The sequence below is a fragment of the Elephantulus edwardii genome, unplaced genomic scaffold (genome assembly GCF_000299155.1).
Source record: "Elephantulus edwardii isolate Elephantulus edwardi_28Jun2011 unplaced genomic scaffold, EleEdw1.0 scaffold00137, whole genome shotgun sequence".
Taxonomy (NCBI): Eukaryota; Metazoa; Chordata; class Mammalia; order Macroscelidea; family Macroscelididae; genus Elephantulus; species Elephantulus edwardii.
In genome coordinates, this window is record NW_006399887.1 from 4732069 (window position 1) to 4751484 (window position 19416).

The 19416-nt window shown below is 39.3% G+C and overlaps 1 protein-coding gene across 1 annotated transcript; it reads left to right on the top strand.

Annotated features, from left to right (window-relative positions):
* Positions 1-367: 367 nt before the first annotated feature.
* On the top strand, positions 368-15266 carry COMMD8 (COMM domain containing 8). Its single transcript, XM_006894181.1, has 5 exons — positions 368-433; positions 5804-5959; positions 9438-9590; positions 12878-13033; positions 15168-15266. The coding sequence occupies exons 1-5, from the start codon at positions 368-370 to the stop codon at positions 15264-15266; spliced, it is 630 nt and encodes a 209-aa protein (XP_006894243.1).
* The last annotated feature ends 4150 nt before the right edge of the window (positions 15267-19416 follow it).

Sequence of the window (19416 nt, forward strand, 5' to 3'; positions counted from 1 at the left end):
TGGAGTTGGGGGGAGGGGGGCCTCAAATATGTTATTAGACGTATTAATCAAACAAGTCTTAAAGAATATTGATGAAGTTCAATAGAAGTCTGCAAAAATTTGCAAACTACGCTGCGAGATTTGCAAATCTGCTTTTAAATAACCGGAGAGGGTTTAACCAACGTGACAGCAAACTGAAAAAAAGATACCCCTTAGTTACCGGCAGACAGGATGATTCCGTTTCTGCGCAAGCGCACAAAAGCTTCTAAGGCTTTCTCCTCGTTCCCTTGACCCCCGCCCAGGGTGAATGGATTGTCACGTGGGCGATCCCGCCAATCAAGAGAGACCGGGCCCTGTCACGTGACATGAGCCTCCCCTCGCACTAAGAATGGAGCCGGAAGAGGGGACACCCTTGTGGCGGCTGCAGAAGTTGCCGACCGAGCGTGGCCTGCAGGTGAGGAAGGCGTGGTCGGCTGCCTGGCTCTGTGATTTTGGGGTGTCCTGCCTCGCGGGTCAGGCTCTGTGCTCTCTGCGCCGGCTCGCTCGGGTTCCCCAGGGAAGGGAGGCGGAAGGGGCGTGATTTCAGGTGTCCAGCCACCTAACGTCCCGGTGGAGCTGGGGGTAGAGACCGAGGTTTTGGGCGTCGGCCCGAAGCCTGACTTTTTCCGGACCTGCAATCCCTGACACCCCCTTGGGGTCAGGTTACCTGTTTTCCTGCTCAACCTGGAACCTACTGAGCCCCCGGGCGAGAAAGTGGAGAGTCGCCAGCGAGGTGGCCTTGGTTTGCAGCCTTCTCATAGATGTTTCATTCATTGAATACAGAGGTCCCAAAGAATCGCTCTGCACCCTTAACTGCCACAGGGAGAAGGAAGAAGTTAGTTGCTATGAACGACGGAAAATAACGGGAAGCTTTCAGTTAGGATGATGAATGATGATCTTTCCCTGTAAGAATGACTTCTGTGTTGACACTTTGAGTTTAACGAGCTGGCTGGTGAGGATCTGGAAAAAGTAGCTTCATTTCTGGCCATTCAGGTGGCAAGAAATGGCAGATTCTTTGAGTTCTCCTCCTCTTCGAACTATCCCAAGGAAAGTTAAAAGAAGGATCGAACCATTTCTCTTTTGCTACTTTCCTTTTTTATTTCCCTTTCTGCATTGTTTCACTCCCCAGCAAGAATTCAGGATGCCAGTTGTCCTTTTCAAAACCAGAATGCATAGAACTTCTTTACACAGGATGCTTGAAATGCAGTATGGAAGAGACTCAGAAATCATCGCTAATCTCTAAAGATTAGTATGGAGACAGAGTAGCCCCAAGAGGAAAAAACAAAGTAATTACAGGAGGAGAGTTTCAACACAGTAATGACTAAGCAACTAACTCTCTTCTCAAACAGCACCAATTTAAGAAAACTTTAACGTCTGAAATTATCTTAAAAGAAGTCGGCTGTGATTATTTGAATGACCCTTGGGTGATTTGTTCATTTAGCTTTTTATTTTGAAGTGGCAAAGGAAAGCTTTTCCAGAACACCTAGAAAGTCCAAGGGTCAGGAGGTTCCACACAGGCCTGAGGGATAGAAGTGTGCCAAGGATGTCAGGTAAAAGACTAGAAGAAGGAGCTACCACAGGGGCATTTGGGATCTTTGAGTGGCAGGGGAGGAGCCTTGACACTAAGACTGGAGAAGTGAGGAAGAGTCAGGTGGTTCTTGCTCCTGTGTTTAGACAGCATCATAGGCTCTGGGAATGAAATACATTGTTTTGGCCCCAGGAAATTTTTAGTGAGTTTGCAAAATGTAGGGATCATGAATCTAGGCATCTCTCTCGGAGATATTGCAGCTTTGGTTCCAGACCACCACAATAAAGCAGGCCACATGAATTTTTCGGTTCCCCAAATGCATATAAAGCTTAGGTTTATACTGCAGTCTAAAGTATGAAATAGTCTGCAATTTCAGTAAGCACACACTGTAAGACCGGTGGCACCAATAGACTACTTGCTAGATGCAGGATTGCCATAAATCCCCAATTTGTAAAATAAGAAAAAGTACAGTATCTGTATCTGATGGAATAAAAAACTAATATGTTTTGTAAACTTTCACTCAGATCACAGTGGAAACAAATAAATGATTTATCTTCCAATTGCAACAGGGTGAAATGTAATCAAATTAAGTCTCTTTGTATCCGGGTCCTAGTGGTGGTTGTGATGTTAGCTTCTTAGTTGTGGCAACCAAATGCACCCTGGGGATTGGACTGTTGTGATCCATAGAGTGTCTGTGTGCTGTTGGGTTTTTTTTTTCCGAAGTAAATCAGCAGATCTTTTTAATCTGTGTTAGCTTGGAAGCTCTTGAGCATCGTAACACTTGAGCATGTGCTGACAGACCAGTGGTGGCCATGCCTGCATTGCATTGGCTGGGGGCTTAACAGGTGTTCTGCATGAAAGGAGAACATTCTGCCACTCGACTATCCGAGCCCATGCTGGTATGTGCTTGAAAAACATCCACTGCTGTTGAGTTGCGTTTCCCTCGTGGCCCCCCCACTGGGATTCTGAGGCAGTAATCAATGGAAGGAGATTGCCTCTTCTCACTGGTGCTTTGAATAGCCAGTCTTTACAATTAGTAGCTCAATATTTAACTTACTATTCCATGAGAGCTCCTTCGTAAGTGCCAATGGCTCCATAACTGGTAATTATTATTATTACACAGATTAGTGGTTATTATTATTATTATTAATGGTTTTATTGGTATTTCTCTCCCCTTTCATAAATGCTTATTTAGTGTTTGTGAATGAATTAAAAAAATGTAGTATTTTTTATAAATTTATGTTTTCATTTATTCTTTTGGAGTTCTGTATTTTAATTCTGCATTTACTGTGTGTGAATGAATTAAAAATGTAATATTTTTTATAAATTTATGTTTTCATTTATTCTTTTGGAGTTCTGTATTTTAATTCTGCATTTACTGTGTGTGAATGAATTAAAAATGTAATGTTTTTTATAAACTTGTGTTTTTATTCTTCTGGAGTTCTATATTTTAATTCTTCTATGTTTACAAAGAGCATTGAAGAGAACTTTGAATTTAAAGTTGAGTTGGTTAGTTGATGGTAAATAAAAATTCTGTTTTTAATGTGCATTAGCCAATTTAAAGTAGGATCATTTTCTAATCTGTGGGCTGTGATAGGGGAAAAATTATGGATTAAGGTGAAGTGGAGTATGTTCTAGGGGAAAAGACAAAACTTTCTGCTAGAAAAGTACCCCCAAGTTATTGGAGCTCTAGTTGTTAAATTCAGAGTTGTTAGAAACACGATATTTTCTGAGAGCAAAAGCCCTTATAATCAAGCGTATGGAACAGTATCCACCGCAGAATGTATTCAGTTAATATATTTGAAGACATGGGTCTTGGTAGTAACAATAGTAAATATGATGATAATATTGACTTGGGTGAAAACAAGTTTCTCCTTTGAGGCTAGGATTTTGAAGGTCTGTCTCACATACTTTGGGCATGTGGCCAGGAAAGACTGGTTCTTGGTAAAGGACATCATGCTTGGAAGGGTAGAGGGACAGCACAGGGGAGGAAGACCCTGGATGAGATAGATTGATATAGTAACAGGGGCAGTGAAGGTTAGTGTGTTGGAATTAGTGAGACTGGCTCAGAACAGGGCAGGGTTCAGAGCTGCTGTACATAGGGTCGCTATGGGTCACAGGCAACTTGACGGCATCTAACAACAACAAATGAAGATGGTAGTTTTCTTCAGTGCCTTGTACCTATGAAGGATACTTTGCATGTGTTCTAGTTTAAATCTTAAATTATGAGAGTTGTTGATATGTTCAGTTGAGTCACCTGTGACTTACAGTGACTCTATGTACAACAGACCTAAACCCTGCTCTATTCTGTGCCAATCTTGCTGTCTCTGACACACCTACCCCCATTACCCCAGTCACTGAATCAATCCATCTCCAGGGTCTTCCTCTCCTGCATTATCCCTCCACCCTCCCAAGCATGATGTCAATCTCCAAGCACCAGTCTCACCTTGCAACATGTCCAAAGTATGTCAGACAAAACTTCAGAATCTTTGCCTCCAAGGAGCACCCTGGTCTCACCCTTTCTAGGATGAACTTGTTTGTTCCCCTAGCAGTCCATGGTATATTCAGTACTCTTCTCCAGCCCCACAGCTCAAAGACATCAGTTCTCCTTCTATCTTCCCTAGTCATTGTCCAGCTTTCTGATGCATAGCAAGTAATTGCAAAGACTATGACCTCATCAGACGCACCTTGGTCTCTAGACTGATATTGTTCTTCAATACTCTGGAGAGGTCTCTGACAGCAGACATTCCCAATGGAATTTGTCTTAATTTCCTGGCTGCTGGTACCAAGAGTGTTGATTGTGGAGCCAAGCAAACTAAAGCTGTTAACAGTCTTAGTCTCTTCACCATCTATCATGATGCTGCCAATCAGCCCAGTGGTGAGAATCTGTTTCCTTGATGTTGAGCTTCAGTCCATATTGAAGGCTTTAGTCTTTGATCTTCTGCAGCAAGTGTTTCAGGTCCTTCTCAGTTTCAGTAAGCAGGATTGTGTGTCATCTGCATAATGCAGGTTGATGAGTCTACCTCCAATCCTGATGCCACATTTTTATTCATAGAGCCCAGCCTCCCAGATAATCTGTTTTACATATAGATTGAAAAGGTATGGAGATAGGACCCATCCCTGGCATACACTCTTTCTAATTTTGAACCATGCAGTGTTTCCTTGCTCTGTTATGACTACTGCCTCCTGGTCTTAGTATGGAGATTATTTATGATGATTCTATAAACTTTTTACAGACTGTCTCAATAACTTGATAAAGCTAGGGAATAGTAGATTTAAGATTGGGATTCATTTATTTGGTGGTCTAGTTGTAAGATGCTGCGCTACAATCCCAAAGGTATGAGGTTCAAATCCATCAGCTACTCTTGAGAGATGGACAGTCTCCTCCTGTGTAATAACAACAACAACAACTAAAAGCCTGTTAGAGGGCCAGTTATGGTTTGGTTCTAACTTAACAGCACAAACCTACAACAATCATTTAATAACCACATTTGGATTTAAATTGCTCCTATTAAGGTAAGATTGAGTGTGTAACAGGAAAAAGAAAGCTACAGAGGGACTTTTAGAGTGGATCAAAAAAATTATGTATTGATGTAGGAAAAAGGAAAACAAAGCAAGAAGTAATAGTTGTTGTTGTTGAGTCCCATCAAGTAGGAACTGACTCCTAGTTGACGTCTCCAGCGGGTTTTCTTAGGCAGTAAATCACATGAGAGGAGATTGCCCATCTTTCTCCCACAGTGTGACTGTTGGATTTAAACCATGTCCTTTGGGCTGGCAGTTCTTTACCACTAAGCCTCCAGAGCTCCCTACCCTAAATTTAGCTGTATTAAATGGGATAGATTTCAGAGGAGTAGCTGGATTAAGAAGCATCTTCTGACTCTTTGAAATTTACTACTTATTAAAAGAAAGTCATACCATCTGTTTGGCCTTTGATGCAAATACTTTGTGTAAGGAATCCTAAGATGAAATACAATGCCTGCTGTCTTCCTTCCAGGGATATTGGAGAAACAATAGTGTATCTGTAGAATGGTTTTAACTTCTTGGAAATGGGCATAATACAAAACCTGTAGGTTTTGTAAAACTCTTAATTATTAGCTAATAATACAAAGATTCACATATAACCATGCTGACCTGATTTAAAAGAAAAATCATGTTTACTATGGTAAACAGTGAACTTTTCTCAACATTTACCATATTGAAAATAAATGTGTTTTGTAATAATACTTAGTTATTTCCCTTTTCTCTCCTCTCTCCTAGCTACTTCACAAAATAATTGATGGTATATGTGGCCGGACTTATCCTCTCCACCAGGATTATCAAAGTGTATGGGATTCGGATGAATGGACACATGTTCTCGAGGATGTTACCACATTTTTTAAAGTGGTAGTGGGTAGGAACTTACCTGATGAAGAGGTAACTTCACTCTAAACTTCTCTTCTTTGTGATAATAAGCACATGCTAATTTTTTTTTTTTAAATTCTAAGGATTCTGAAGCTTTGTCTGACATACTTTGGACATCTTGCAAGGAGAGACCAGTCCTTGGAGAGGGACGTCATGCTTGGGAGGGTGGAGGGACGGTGCAGGAGAGGAAGACCCTCTATGAGGTGGATTGATTCAGTGACTGGGGTAATGGGGGTAGGTGTGTCGGAGATGGTGAGATTGGCACAGGACAGAGCAGGGTTTAGAGTTGTTGTACATAGGATCTCTCTGAGTTGCATGTGACTCAACGGCACATAACAACCACAACAAATTTTATCTTTGTCTCTGAGATACTATGCATTTGTCATCATCAGGAAGTGCACTCTATATAAACCTCTGATTTTGAGTAAATAGAAAAGCTGATTGTGGAAATTGATTATTTTTGGTTTTTAGATTCTTTTTTTTTTAAGTATGCAGTAAATAACAAGGACTAATTCAAGCTATGAGCGGCAGTACTTAAAGATGCTTTGGGCAGAGTGTTAAATGATCCAAGAAGCATTAAAAGAAGATAGAAAGAGTATACAGAGGCACTGTATCAGAAGGAATTGGCTGACACAGAGACTTTCATGAAATAACGTTTGAGCAAGATCCTATGATGATGCAGAAGGAAGTTCAAGTTGCTCTGAAAGAATTAGCAAAAAACAAGGCTCCAGGAGTTTACGGCATACCAGTTGACATGTTTCAACAAACAGACGCTGCCCTGGATGTGCTCACTAAGTTGTGCCAAGAAATCTGGAGGACAACTACCTGGCCGACTGACTGGAAAATTGATTCTTGTTCCCATTCCAAAGAAAGGTGACTTGACAGAGTGTAGAAATTACTGAAAAATATAATTAATATCACATGTAAGCAAGATTCTGCTGGAAAATTATCCAAAAACGACTGGATCAGCACATGAGCAGAGAACTGCCAGATGTACAGACTGGATTTAGAAGAGGCCGTGGTACTAGGGATATTATAGCTAATGTTAGATGGATCTTGGCAGAAAGCAGAGTACCAGAGGAATGTCTTATCTGTGCTTCATTGACTATGCAAAGGCTTTTAACTGTGTGGATCACAACTAAATGTGGCTGACTCCAAAAAGAATGAGAATCCCAGAACATTTGATCGTGCTTATGTGAAACCTGTACTTGAACCAAGAGACAGTTGTCAGAACGGATCAGGGAGACACTGCATGGTTCAAAATCAGGAAGGGCATCCGCCAGGGATGTATTCTGTTTCCATACCTTTTCAATCTGTATGTAGAACAGATCATTCGGGATGCTGGGCACTATGAGGAGGAATGTGTCATCAGTATTGGTGGAAGATTCATCAACAACCTGCGTTAAGCAGATGACACAACCTTTCTCGCTGAAACTGAGGAGGACCTGAAGCACTTGCTGCAGAAGGTCAAAGACTGCAGCCTTCAATATGGATTGAAACTCAACATCAGGAAAACAAAGATTCTCACCACTGGGCCAATTGGCAGCATCAGGATGGAAGGTGAAGAGATTGAGATAGTTAACAGTCTTAGTTTGCTTGCCTCAACACTCTTGGTACCAGCAGCCAGGAAATCAAGAGACGAATTGCATTGGGAAAGTCAGCTGTCAAGGACTTCTCCAGAGTACTGAAGAGCAACAATATCATGTCAGACTAAGGTGCATCTGATCAGGGCCATAGCCTTCACAGTTGCATGCTATGTATCGGAGAACTGGACAGTGACTAGGGATGATAGAAAGAGAATTGATACCTTTGAGCTGTGGTGCTGGAGAAGAGTTGAAAATACCATGGATGGCTAGGAGAACAAACAGGTTTGTCTTAGAGTGAAACCGGGCACCTCTTTGTAGTCAAGGATTCTGAAGCTTCATCTGACATACTTTTGGGCATGTTGCAAGGAGAGACCATTCCTTGGAGAGGGATATCATGTTTGGGAGAGTGGAGGGACAGCGCAAGAGAGGAAGACTCTCAATGAGATGGATTGATTCAGTGATTGGAGTAATGGGAGTAGGTGTGTCAGAGACAGGTTGGCACAGGATAGAGCAGGGTTTAGGGCTCTTGTACATAGGCTTGCTATGAGTCGCAAGCTACTGGATGGGTTCCTAACAACAATACGTTTTTAACGAGCACCTGAATTTTTATTACTGTTACCTTTTTCAGATCTGTTTATTTGAGTATTTTTAGAAATAAGCCATTATAAATACAGCCAAATACTGCTTCCTCTGCCCCTTCCTGGGACCCTCCCCCAATATCATCAAGCTTCTGAATTTAGGGCACATGTTTTGCATTCCACATTGTATGTGTTTGCATCTTTAAATAATTATAAAGTTATTTAGGATGTTTAAACACTTGCACATTTTGGTGGCTTTTTAAAAATTTTTCTTTCAGCATGGTTTTCGCTTTTCCCTTGTAGATTGCTGGAGATCCCCTTCATGTATTTTAATTCTTTGCAGTATTTAAAGTATTAGGTAGCTTATTTCCTTTTCACTCCCTGTGTTGTTACTGATATTGTTGTTCTTGTTTTTTATGTGCCGAGTCACCTGCGACTCATAGTGATCATATGTACAATAGCTTTAAAGCCTGCCCTGCCCTTGGACCAGTCTCACTGACTCTGACACACCAGTTCCCATTGTTTCTGTTGAGCCTTCCTGTCCTCCACTGTCCCACCACCCTTCCAAGCATGATGTCCTTTTCCAAGGACTGGTCCCTTCTGGCCATGTGCCCAAAGTACATGAGATGGAGCTTCAAAGTCCTAACCTCCAAGGAGAAACTTGGTTTCACTCTCTCCAACACAGAACTTGTTTATTCTCCTGGCAGTCCATGATATGTTCAATACATCTCACAAAATAATTGATGGTATTTGTGGTAAATCTTATCCTGTCTCCTAGGCTTATCCTCTTTCCCAGGATTATCATAGTGTTTGGGATTCAACAGCATGGATACATTTTCTAGAAGTTGCTACCTCATAACATCTGTCAGTTATGAGTTGTGTTTATGTCCCTTCAGTTCTACCAAGTTTGCTTTATGCTTTAGAACTTTTAGAGGGTGCAAACTTAAGATTGTTAGAGTTTTCTGTTGAATAGCCTTTTACCATCCTTCTCTATTTCTTATAGTACTCCTTGCCTTGAACACTGTTGTCCAGTATATGGCGCCACCCCTTAGTCCTCTCTAGGCGTGCTCCAGCCTATGACTTCAGTGCTGTTTTATCAGTCAGCACTTTCCTCTGCAGAGAGCTCTCCACTCGAGCAATGTGTTAAAAATTTCTTATTTCCTGGCTAAATATTCTCATTTTACTCTTTTGTAGTAAAGCAGAGTATCTCCCTTTATTCTTTTACTGTCTTTTTTTTTTTAAAGGTTGTGTGAAAATAGGTGGTTACATTTTAAACCAGTAATTTCTTTGCTTTGATGTTCTAACCATTTTTTTTTCTTCTCATAGGTATCTCAACAGTTGAATAAATTGAATTCACCTCATGAAGAAGCTCTCATGAAATGCTTGAAAAGCAGAAAAGATGAAATCAGGAAGACTCTATTAGGAGAAATAGTTGACATTTCCTCTGCACAGCTTCAGGATTTTGATTGGCAGTTGAAGGTGACTATATTTTCTTACAAGTATATATGCTATATATTAGGCATAGAGATATTTACTGGTTTTCCTACTATTATATATTTAAATTTTCTTTTACTTTGAGAATATATTATAACCAAGGAAATAACAAAGATGATTTAAATATTATCTTTATTAACTTTGACATATGAACCCTGCAATTATGCAAACCATGTGTAACAGTATTGCATTGATAAAATAAAAGTAATTAACTAGATTTGTATATCATTAACATGTTGCCGCACACTTTTAAATTGATGACCGTGCTTAGAAACACATTTTTTCCAATAGTTTATGACTGCCATATAAAGTTGAGCGTACGAACGATGTTCCTTTTTTTTATCAATTAAAGTGCGCATGATGTCTATAACCGTCATTTGCGGCAACTTGTATGACTTCCAAAGATAGTTACATAGGCATAGATGTTTACTACATAGGTAGGATATTTTCAAACCTTCTAGGCCTTAAAATCTGTCAGTATTCTTACTGGAGGCAGATATAATAGGTTGTTAAATAGGAATTTTACAAACATTTTGACAGAATGATAATCAGTAGAGCAAATTGTAAAGAACAATTTCAGATTAGCTTTCGTTCTTTTTAGGTACATGACAACAACAGTGACTAGTAGGACAAGTGCATACATTATGTTTCTACATACAGTGTTTTGTATTGTCATTATAGAGAATATGGAGAACAGTGTGGGAAAATAGCAGTTAAAAAGTTGTTACGTTGTTGGTAGGTGCCATTGAGTAGAGTACAACTCATAGTGACCCTTTGAACAACAGATCTGAACCCTGTCCTGTCCTGCGTCATCCTCATAGTCTCTGATAGTTACATGTCTAAGAAAGTTTTAGTTGTTTTGGATTACTGGATCAGTTCCAGCCAGCAGTTTGCTATTCAGTACAGCTTGATTGAGCCCAACCTGGGACTGGGATGCATTTGAAGGTTTGCATTGTAAATTGATTCTTTTTAAACTGCCCTTTATTATCAGCATCCCTACATCTTTATCTTTAAGAGATGAAACATTGTATATAATCTTGTAGATATAATTAAATATATACATGTAAAAATATATAAATCATAACTTTTGTTCTGACAATGAAGAGTTGGGCGATGTTGACATTTTATCATTTGGTATAATAACTCTATTTGTGAAAGGTTTTGGATCATCTGGACTAATCCTGGGATTTGTTGTTGTTGTTGTTGTTGTTGTTGTTGTTAAGGACCCTATGAACAGAAGATCTGAACCCTGGCGTTGGGGATGGCATTTCTATTCAGAGAATGAGTGGGAGTTGTCTGTATGCTACTTTTCTTTGTTTCTATTTCTTAACAACTCACTGTGTCCGGAATTAATCTCTTAACTTTAGACTTTGTCAAAGCAATCAGCATTTGGATCATTGGATTCAAGCAACTAAAGCCCTTGAAACAGTTTAGGACAAACCTCCAGCTTTAGCCATTCACTGTAAAATTTTTTAACAACTTCTCTTTCTACTTCCTCATTATTTATTTCCTCTTCAGGGTTCAGCGAATCTTGATCTGTCAGTTCTCCTTTATTATTTATGGTGTCACCAACAATTTGACATTTTTCCCATTAATGTTTTCCATTATTTTAATCAAATGGCTAGAATGTGTTCATATAATTTAGTATTTTTATATCCCCTGTATACTTTTCTCATTTTATCCCAGGAAAATGTGCTGATTGTAGTACGTGTAGTTTCTCATAATTCAAATAGGTTGTAAGTTATATTGTATTTTGTTGGTAGGGCTGTAGTTTTTTAAAGCAAAGACTGGTCCTGATATTATATGTTTTGATTGGTACCATTAATCTTTTTGTGGTTAATGTAATCATTCCCCCATCTGTCCCATACCAAACTGTTTAGATATTAAAAAAAAAATGAGAACTCAAACAGAAAAGAATGAGCAGTATCTTTTTTTTTCTTTTCAAAATGTTATTATTTTGTTTGTGTGTGTACCGTCAAATCGGATCTGACTGGTACAGGAGATTGTCCCTCCTTCTCCAGCGGAGCATCTGGTGGATTTGAACCACGCACCTCTGGGATTGCAGCACAGCTTCTTGCCACTGGGCCACCAGAGCTTGCCAAGAATGAGCAGTATCTTAAAATCATGATACATGAAATTTCTTTGAAAGACTTGACATTTTACTCATAAAATATAAGAATATGATCATTATCTTTAAATTAATGCAAGTCATATGAATGGTGGGATAAATGCATTCCATGTGGCAGCAGAGGCTCAGAGAAGGGTTAAGGCCTTATTTATAGTAAGATGGATTTTAATTCAACATAGGGAAGATTTTTAATAATTCCTGAATATCTGAAAATTATATCATCTTCATGAGAAAGCACAGGTTATCATCACTGGTGCTATTTAAGCACAGGCTGAGAAATCACTTCCTATAGATGTCGAGGGGAATTATTCATAGAGTGGACAACCTGAAGATGAAACTTTCAAATCTGAAATGTGAGAGTCAGAGAAGGTGGAGCAGATTTGTGAGGTTTTTATTTTACGTTAGATGTACCACAAGGAGGATCCTTTGAGGTCAGTTGTTAGGGAGAAAAGCCCTTATCAGTACACAAGTAATATTTGCAAGTTGTGGCCTTCCAAGTAAGGGTCCTGTTATCATGGAATTTTCTGACGCAGATCCCAGGAAAATTGTGTTGCCTTTTGACATCCACCAGAGAAACTACAGAGCTTGTTTCGGAATAATCCTAGTATCACAGTACTTGACGCTTTTACTTTCCTTAGGCTACACACTGGAGACAGTAAAAAGTAAAGGAAATGTCTTGAATATTTTGTTGAGTGGTTGGAATTGAAGGTGCTATCTTGATATCTTGCTCCTTAACAGTTTAGTAGGTAGCTGGTCATGAATTAAGCTTCTTAATTTCTGAGCATTTGCCCATTTTGCGTTCTGGTATATCTTTATATGTGAACTTTTATGCTCTTGGTTTCTTCACTTTCTTTACAAAGTCTTTCTCTTGAATTCAGTATTTGCCAACCCCAACCCTTCCCAAGATACCTACTTTTCCCAGAAAACTGCTGACTCTTTTTCCTAACATCTTTTCTTACTTTTATTCACTTTGTTTCTGTTATTCAAATGTGTTGTTTTGACAGGACTTTAATGTATTTCTTCCCTCTTTCCTTGTATTTGATACTGAACAAGATTTTTTAAAAAATACTGTTACCTAGCTCTGATGTATATTTAATATACTTCTCAACACTTTATTCATTATCATTTTCCTAATTTTAAACAGCTTGCACTTTCTAGTGACAAGATCGCTACACTACAGATGCCACTTGTGAACCTTCATCTCGATGTGAAAGAAAATGGTGAAGTCAAACCATATTCTGTTGAAATGAGTAAAGAAGAGCTGCAGAATCTAATAAATTCTTTGGAAGCAGCTAATAAGGTATTTAAGTCTGATGTATGGTTTAAGTTCTGCAGTTTTGCTACCCTTGAACAATATAAGAAAAGCTCAGCTTACTTTTTACTGATTGGGTTTTTCCCTGATATTTAATGTCAACAACAACAACAAAACTTTGTTAATGTAGAGTGAAGGCAGCATGAGAATAGCCGTATGTGACCTCTCTTAACTACAAAGAGGAAATACCCCATCATCAGCATTCATAACACAAAACCAGTTCCCATGAGGAATGTGTCCCCCATGCTCCCCCACCCCTGGCTATTTCTACTAATTCCATCACTGGTCCTACTCTGTTGGTCTGAAATCCATTGCAATAGCTACCTTGACCGCACGGAACCATACTCAATGATTGTGGGATTTTTTTTGGAAGTCAGCAAGATATAATTTCTCAGGACAGCTTTTGAAGTATGCCTTTCTGCCTCAGGGCTTTAGACCAGTGTTGCACAGCTTTCTTAGTCCTGCCAATTAAGGCATCTTAACCCTCCCCAGCCTCAAGTCCTCCAACAAGCTTGAGTGAAGGCTGCTGGCCTTGGCCCCATGTGGCAGCAGTCCCAGGTTAGCGCTGTCTCATGTAGGGTCTCTGGTCCTCTTGGAGTCGCTGCCACTTCTCTCCTGTGGGCCCGAGGCTGAGTGGCTAAGTAATCTTTGTTCCTGAAGTATGCATATTGCATTTTCATCTGCTTTTTTTTTAAGTACACCTTAATCATTTATTGTTTTAGTATTTGTTCACTCATGCACCCATTCCTTCTTTCCCCTCCCCCAGTTCCCCTTGTGAGGCTACTGATGGTCATAATGTGATTTTCAATCATCCATTCCTTTTAAATGTCCTCCTTTTCACTCATTCCTGCTGAGTTTCAACCTGGTGAAATGACAAAACTAGCCAGTAGTCTTCACATGTTCCTTCCTAGCCATGGGGCAAAGTCAAGGGCATCGGCCTAGGATAGCTGTTTAGAACCACAGACCCAGTACACCACAGTTAGTATGTGTCACATCTCTGCTTTTAGATATTAGATGAGTTATTTACCACTTAGAAACTTACCAAGTAGTTCTTTTTGAAAAACAAACATGCTTATATATGCTTATAAAATCCAGATTTGTTTTGTTTCAGTGCTTATTAATGATAAGAAAAGAACTGGTAGGATTTTCATCTTAAAAAGAAATAGAGGGGGCTGGGGGGAGAGAGCTGGGCAGGTTGAGAAGTGCAGCAATGAATGAATGGAAATCCAAATTCTCTGTAAATGTTCATTAAAATTATTAAAAAAAAAGAAATAGATATTCACAAAACAAAAATAGGCATGTTATTCTCCAAATACGAAATTATTTTAATATCAAGTCTTTATAAATAACATGTATCACTAAGTAACTATTTAACAACTAAAACAGGAGAAAAGTTCACGCCAGCTTTAATAATAATGAGCTTATACTTAACAAAGGAGAAATATCATGAAAATTTATACCTCAAGTAAGTGGTGTTAATAGAGAAAAAAACAAAAAGGAAAAAAAGAATTTTTTACCTTGGGACTGTGATATTAGTTTCTTTTCAAGAGCTTTTATGTTTATAAAAAAATGACTGTCATCCTCAAAAGGGAAACCAGTGAAATAATTGAAACTAGCTTTTACTATCTCACAGTCACTGAAGACAAAAAATGAATTGTCAGGCTAGGGAAAAACTCAACTCACACCCACTGCCTTCCAATCAGAACTGAACTCCCAGCTGACCCTCTGCTGGGGTGCTGAGAGTGTAAATCACAGCCGAGGAGCTTGCCCATCTTTCTCAGTTGGAGCCAGTTGTGGATTTGAACTTCCAGAGAGGTGTGACCTTTGGGTAAGCATAGCAGCTACCTGTGGTCTAGGCCACCAGAGCTAAAGAAGGACAAGGAGAAAGCTAAATAATTACTCCTAGTATTTAATAAATGTTGACAATGATTTCCAAGCAGCAGAGTGTGCTGCTGTGAGGTAGAAATCACTATTTTCTTCTCTTCCTGGTACCCCACATTTTCTCATTTGTTCTTACAAATTAAATTAAATCCTTGCCACTGATCTTCCTGGGTCTTATATTATGTGTATGTCCTGATAGCTTCTGTTTTTTTGTCGTTCTCTAAACATCTTTATGCCTCAGTGTCAGGTCCACATGCCTAAACTAGTAGTTAAAACATTGTCTTTCAGTGTTGGAGGCTCAGTGTTGGAAGGGGAGTATGACATGATTTCATATAAATGATGAGTGATTCCAAATCATAGATCCTGACAGACTCTGTGTGCTGCACTTGGTTTGTTGTTAGGTCTCCATTAACCTTCCATTGATTCAAAGCATTTCTTCAGCATATGTCAGCATTCTTTTTATATAATCCGATCCTCTACCCTTTCCTCTGTTTGTTTGAAGGTGGTCCTGCAGTTCAAATAACTAGAAATGAAGAATATCAGTGTTAGAACATATCACTGCTACAGCTGACACGGTGGAGTGAATACTGTGTGTTCAGAAAACCTGCCATGTGTTATGCCAAACCGAGAGGGGACAGTGATGAGATCACCAAGATAAAGACTTATCAACTTCCCTAAAGAACGGGAAATTATATGCTTGTCGGAAAATGTGTAAAAAATGAAGTAAAGATGAGAAAACTGTAGAAGCGGTTTATATTTTCATAATGACTGGCTTCTTTTATTTAATATTTGAAAAATCTTTGTAGATGTACAGTTTAATATTGAAAGCTAAAAATAGATTCTAATGATATGTAAACAAACAGCACAAATATACTTGAATATTGCATAAGAGAGTGTGAACAGCAAGGAAATATATTATGTAATTACTAATTTGTGATATTTTTAAAAATAAACTTTAAAAGAGTGTGAACTACATATGTATAAAACACAGGTGATTCCTCATTTTTCTCATATTTCAAAGGAAAGTTTATATACTTTAAAATTTATTTGAGAAAGAAACTTATTCAGATGTGAAAAAAATAGATTTGTGTAACAATTCTGTATGTATGAATTCTATAAAGGAAAATCTTTTATTGGAACATCAGAAAGAAATGAAAATGACAGCTAATTATTAATTTCTGTCTGGTTAGGAAAGCATGTTCTAATAAAAAGAATAAATATTCTTGTATAGTGTATATATTACTAACAAATCTCAAAGCTATATATGGGTCCATTTTTGTTTAAAACTGATAATGAATTTAGCAATTTTGGATATTCATTGGAAAAGAAACCATTTTTTAGCTTCAGTTCACTTTTCAATCATTCTGAACAAATAAAGACTATAATATTTTATTTTCACAGATTGTTTTCAAATGATTGCTCATAACTCAAATAAATTATGCTGTAACTATTCCATGCAAACTCTATTAAGCCCTTTGCCATCAAATTAATTCCACCTCATGGGATCCTGTGGGTTTCCTAGTAGAACTGTGCTCTGTAGGGTTTTCGGTGACTAATCGTATGGAAAGGCGTCTCAGGTGGCTTCCTGAGTTGTGCTGCCAACCAAAAGATAGGAGGTTTGAATCCAAGAGAGAAAGATGGCCATTCTCCTCCTTTGCAGTTAAAAGCTTTTGAAAACATGCAAGAACATCAACTAAGAGTCACTTTTGACTTTATGACATGGTAGCAGCCACAATCTTTTTTTTTTTAAATTGAGATTATGAGATTTTAAAGCAGCTATAATCTTACAGTAGGCCTTCTGTGGAGCTCCTGTGGGTTTGAACTGTGAGCTTTCTCATTAATAGTCTAACCTTGAACTATTTACACTTGTGTACCAGAGAGTCAGAATTCTTAACTTAAAGCTGACCCTCTGGCCAGTTTTCAGAGGCAGTTAATCGTATAGGACGAGATTGCCATCCTCCTGTGGAGCAGCTGGTGGCCACAAACTGCGTGCCTTTGGGATTGCAACGTGGCTTCTTGCCACTAGGCCACCCACCAGAACTCCCTCTATTTGCTCTACCCCAGGGCTTTTATAGTTCATTAGAATGTTCTAAAAGTTGACTAGAGCAGTTGTTATTACTCATATAGGTGAAGATAGGCTTAGGAAAAGTTAATATGTGAGATGGTGCTTAAAATGTTTTCCATAGACCCTCATAAACTCATTGCTGTCAAGTCAGAACGGACTCCTAGCTGACCCTCCAGTGGGTTTTAGAGGCTGGAAATTGCCCTCACAGTGGGAAAGATGGGCTCAGGATAGGACAAGGTTTAGCGGTAGTACTGTGCATAGGATGGATCACTGCGAGTCACAGTTGACTGGACAGCACCAATAAACTGCTCAGGAGATGGCCCATCTTTCACCGTCAGAGCCACTGGTGAATTCAGCCTTCCAGAATGGGTCTGCCCTCTTGAGGTAGACAACTCTCGGCGAATTATGCCACCGGAGCTCCATTCCACAGACTAGTGTCTGTTGGTGAACATCAATCATCAATTCATTTTTGGTCTGTGATGAGATGAGGCACTTGATATCAGAATGTTCATCTACAGATGGCTTCCTTCATGGAAGATGTTTTGTAACACTGTCAGTGGGATGAAATAGTTTCTTTTCCTTCTGATATAACTTGCTTAGCTTGGAAGGAGGAGTAGCATCCACTTCCGTAATAGCTTGCCTTGGAAACCCTATGAACTTGGAGAGAAGATGAGAGACACCCAAGCTTCAGGACTCTCTTTCATAGGGTCGCTATAAGTTGCCTGTGACTCGACAGCACTTAACAACAACAACAACATAACTTGCTTATCCTGTGCCACCTGTGTAAGCTGGAATTTGTTGAAATGGCCTGGTTTTTCTGAGCCTTGTGAGTTTTCTGTAGCTCATTTGACTGTGAAGTATTTGCTTTGTCCTGCTCTGACAGGTTTCTGCCTTAGCGAGATAGTGTTGGATTACCCCGTAAGCAAAGGTAGGCATGAACAGACTTGAGCTTGCAAATGTCGAGTGAGATCGTTCACATTTTTTTCACTGCATCAAAGATTGTGCTTCGAGATATGCCTAAGTATCTCTCTCTCCTGTCGCAATAACACCTTCCTATGGAATCAAAGCCTCTTCAAATTTATAGTCCCTTTCAGGGACAGAGTACCCAGTTAAGGTAAGCTTAGTGAATATCGCCTCCGTACACATATTCCAGCTTTTGTATTGTTACAGACTAGTAAGTTTATAGGACAGAAATTTGTTAAGTTGCCCCCTTTTGTTTAAAAATTAGGACAGTGTTTTGAATAGCACTGTTTTAAAGAACTCTGAAATTCCAATCCAGTCTGTACTTTGATAAGGGGGAAAAAAAAGAAATCACAAAAGGTATTTCCATCTACATAAAAAAGTGTGGGAGATTCTGCCATCTGCATAAAATGAATAAATGGTTCTTTTACCACGTAATCTCACTTCTAGCTTTTTTCAAGACAGTTTTATATAGAAATAAAGCTAGTGTGCTATAAGCTTCATCAAGTGTGTGCTTTCAAAAGTTTAGACCTGTATACCCATGAAAACATCAGAATTAAGAACATTGTTGGTTCTGAAAGTCTCCTACCCTGTTGTTGCTCATAGTTTATTTTTATGTGCTGTCATGTCGACCACAACTCACAGTGACGGCTCATAGCACAGTAGCTCTGAACCCTGCTCTATTCTGGGCCAATCTTACTATTTCTGAAACCTACACTCATCATCTCAGTTATAGTGTCAGTTCATCTCATCTGAGATCTTCCTCTCTTGTGCTGTCCCTCCAGCCTTCCCAGCAGGATAACCTTTTCCATGGACCGGTCTCCTTTGCACAATGCCCAAAGTATGTGAGATGGAGCCTCAAAATAATTGCCTCTGAGGAAAAGCTTGGCTTCACCCTCTCCAAGACAGACCTATTAGTTTTCTTGGCAGACTGTGATATGTTCAATAATTTTCTCCAACACCACAACTCAAGGGCATCGATTCTGTCATCTCTAGTGATTATCCAGCTCTCTGGTAAGATCATGGCCTGGATCAGGCACACCTTAGTCTCTAGATTTTGTTGCTTTTTAGCACTCTGGAGAGATCCAGACAGCACATTTTCCTAATGCATCTGTCTTTAAATTTCCTCCTGCTGGTGCTAAGAGTGGAACCAGGCAAGCTGAAATTGTTAGCAATCTCAACCTCTTCTCCATCTGTCATGATCGCCAATTGGCCTAATGGTGAGAATCTTCGGATTCTTAATATTGAGCTTCAATTCATGTTGCTGACTACAGTCTTTGATCCTCTGCAGCAAATGCTTCAGGACTTCGTCATTTTCAGCAAGCAGGATTGTTATCATCTGTATAACACAGCTTATTGATGAGTCTTTCTCCAATCCTGATGTTACATTTTTCCTCTCAAAGCCCAGCCTCCTGAATGATCTGTTCTGCATATAGATGGAAAAGGTTTGGAGACAGGACACATC

What these genes read in the sequence shown, in the direction of transcription:
- COMMD8 (XM_006894181.1), top strand. Translation starts at nt 368, where the DNA reads ATGGAGCCGGAAGAGGGGACACCCTTGTGGCGGCTGCAGAAGTTGCCG. An exon ending in CGACCGAGCGTGGCCTGCAG is followed by an intron (nt 434 to 5,803) that starts GTGAGGAAGGCG and finishes CCTCTCTCCTAG; the next exon opens with CTACTTCACAAAATAATTGA. An exon ending in GGAACTTACCTGATGAAGAG is followed by an intron (nt 5,960 to 9,437) that starts GTAACTTCACTC and finishes TTCTTCTCATAG; the next exon opens with GTATCTCAACAGTTGAATAA.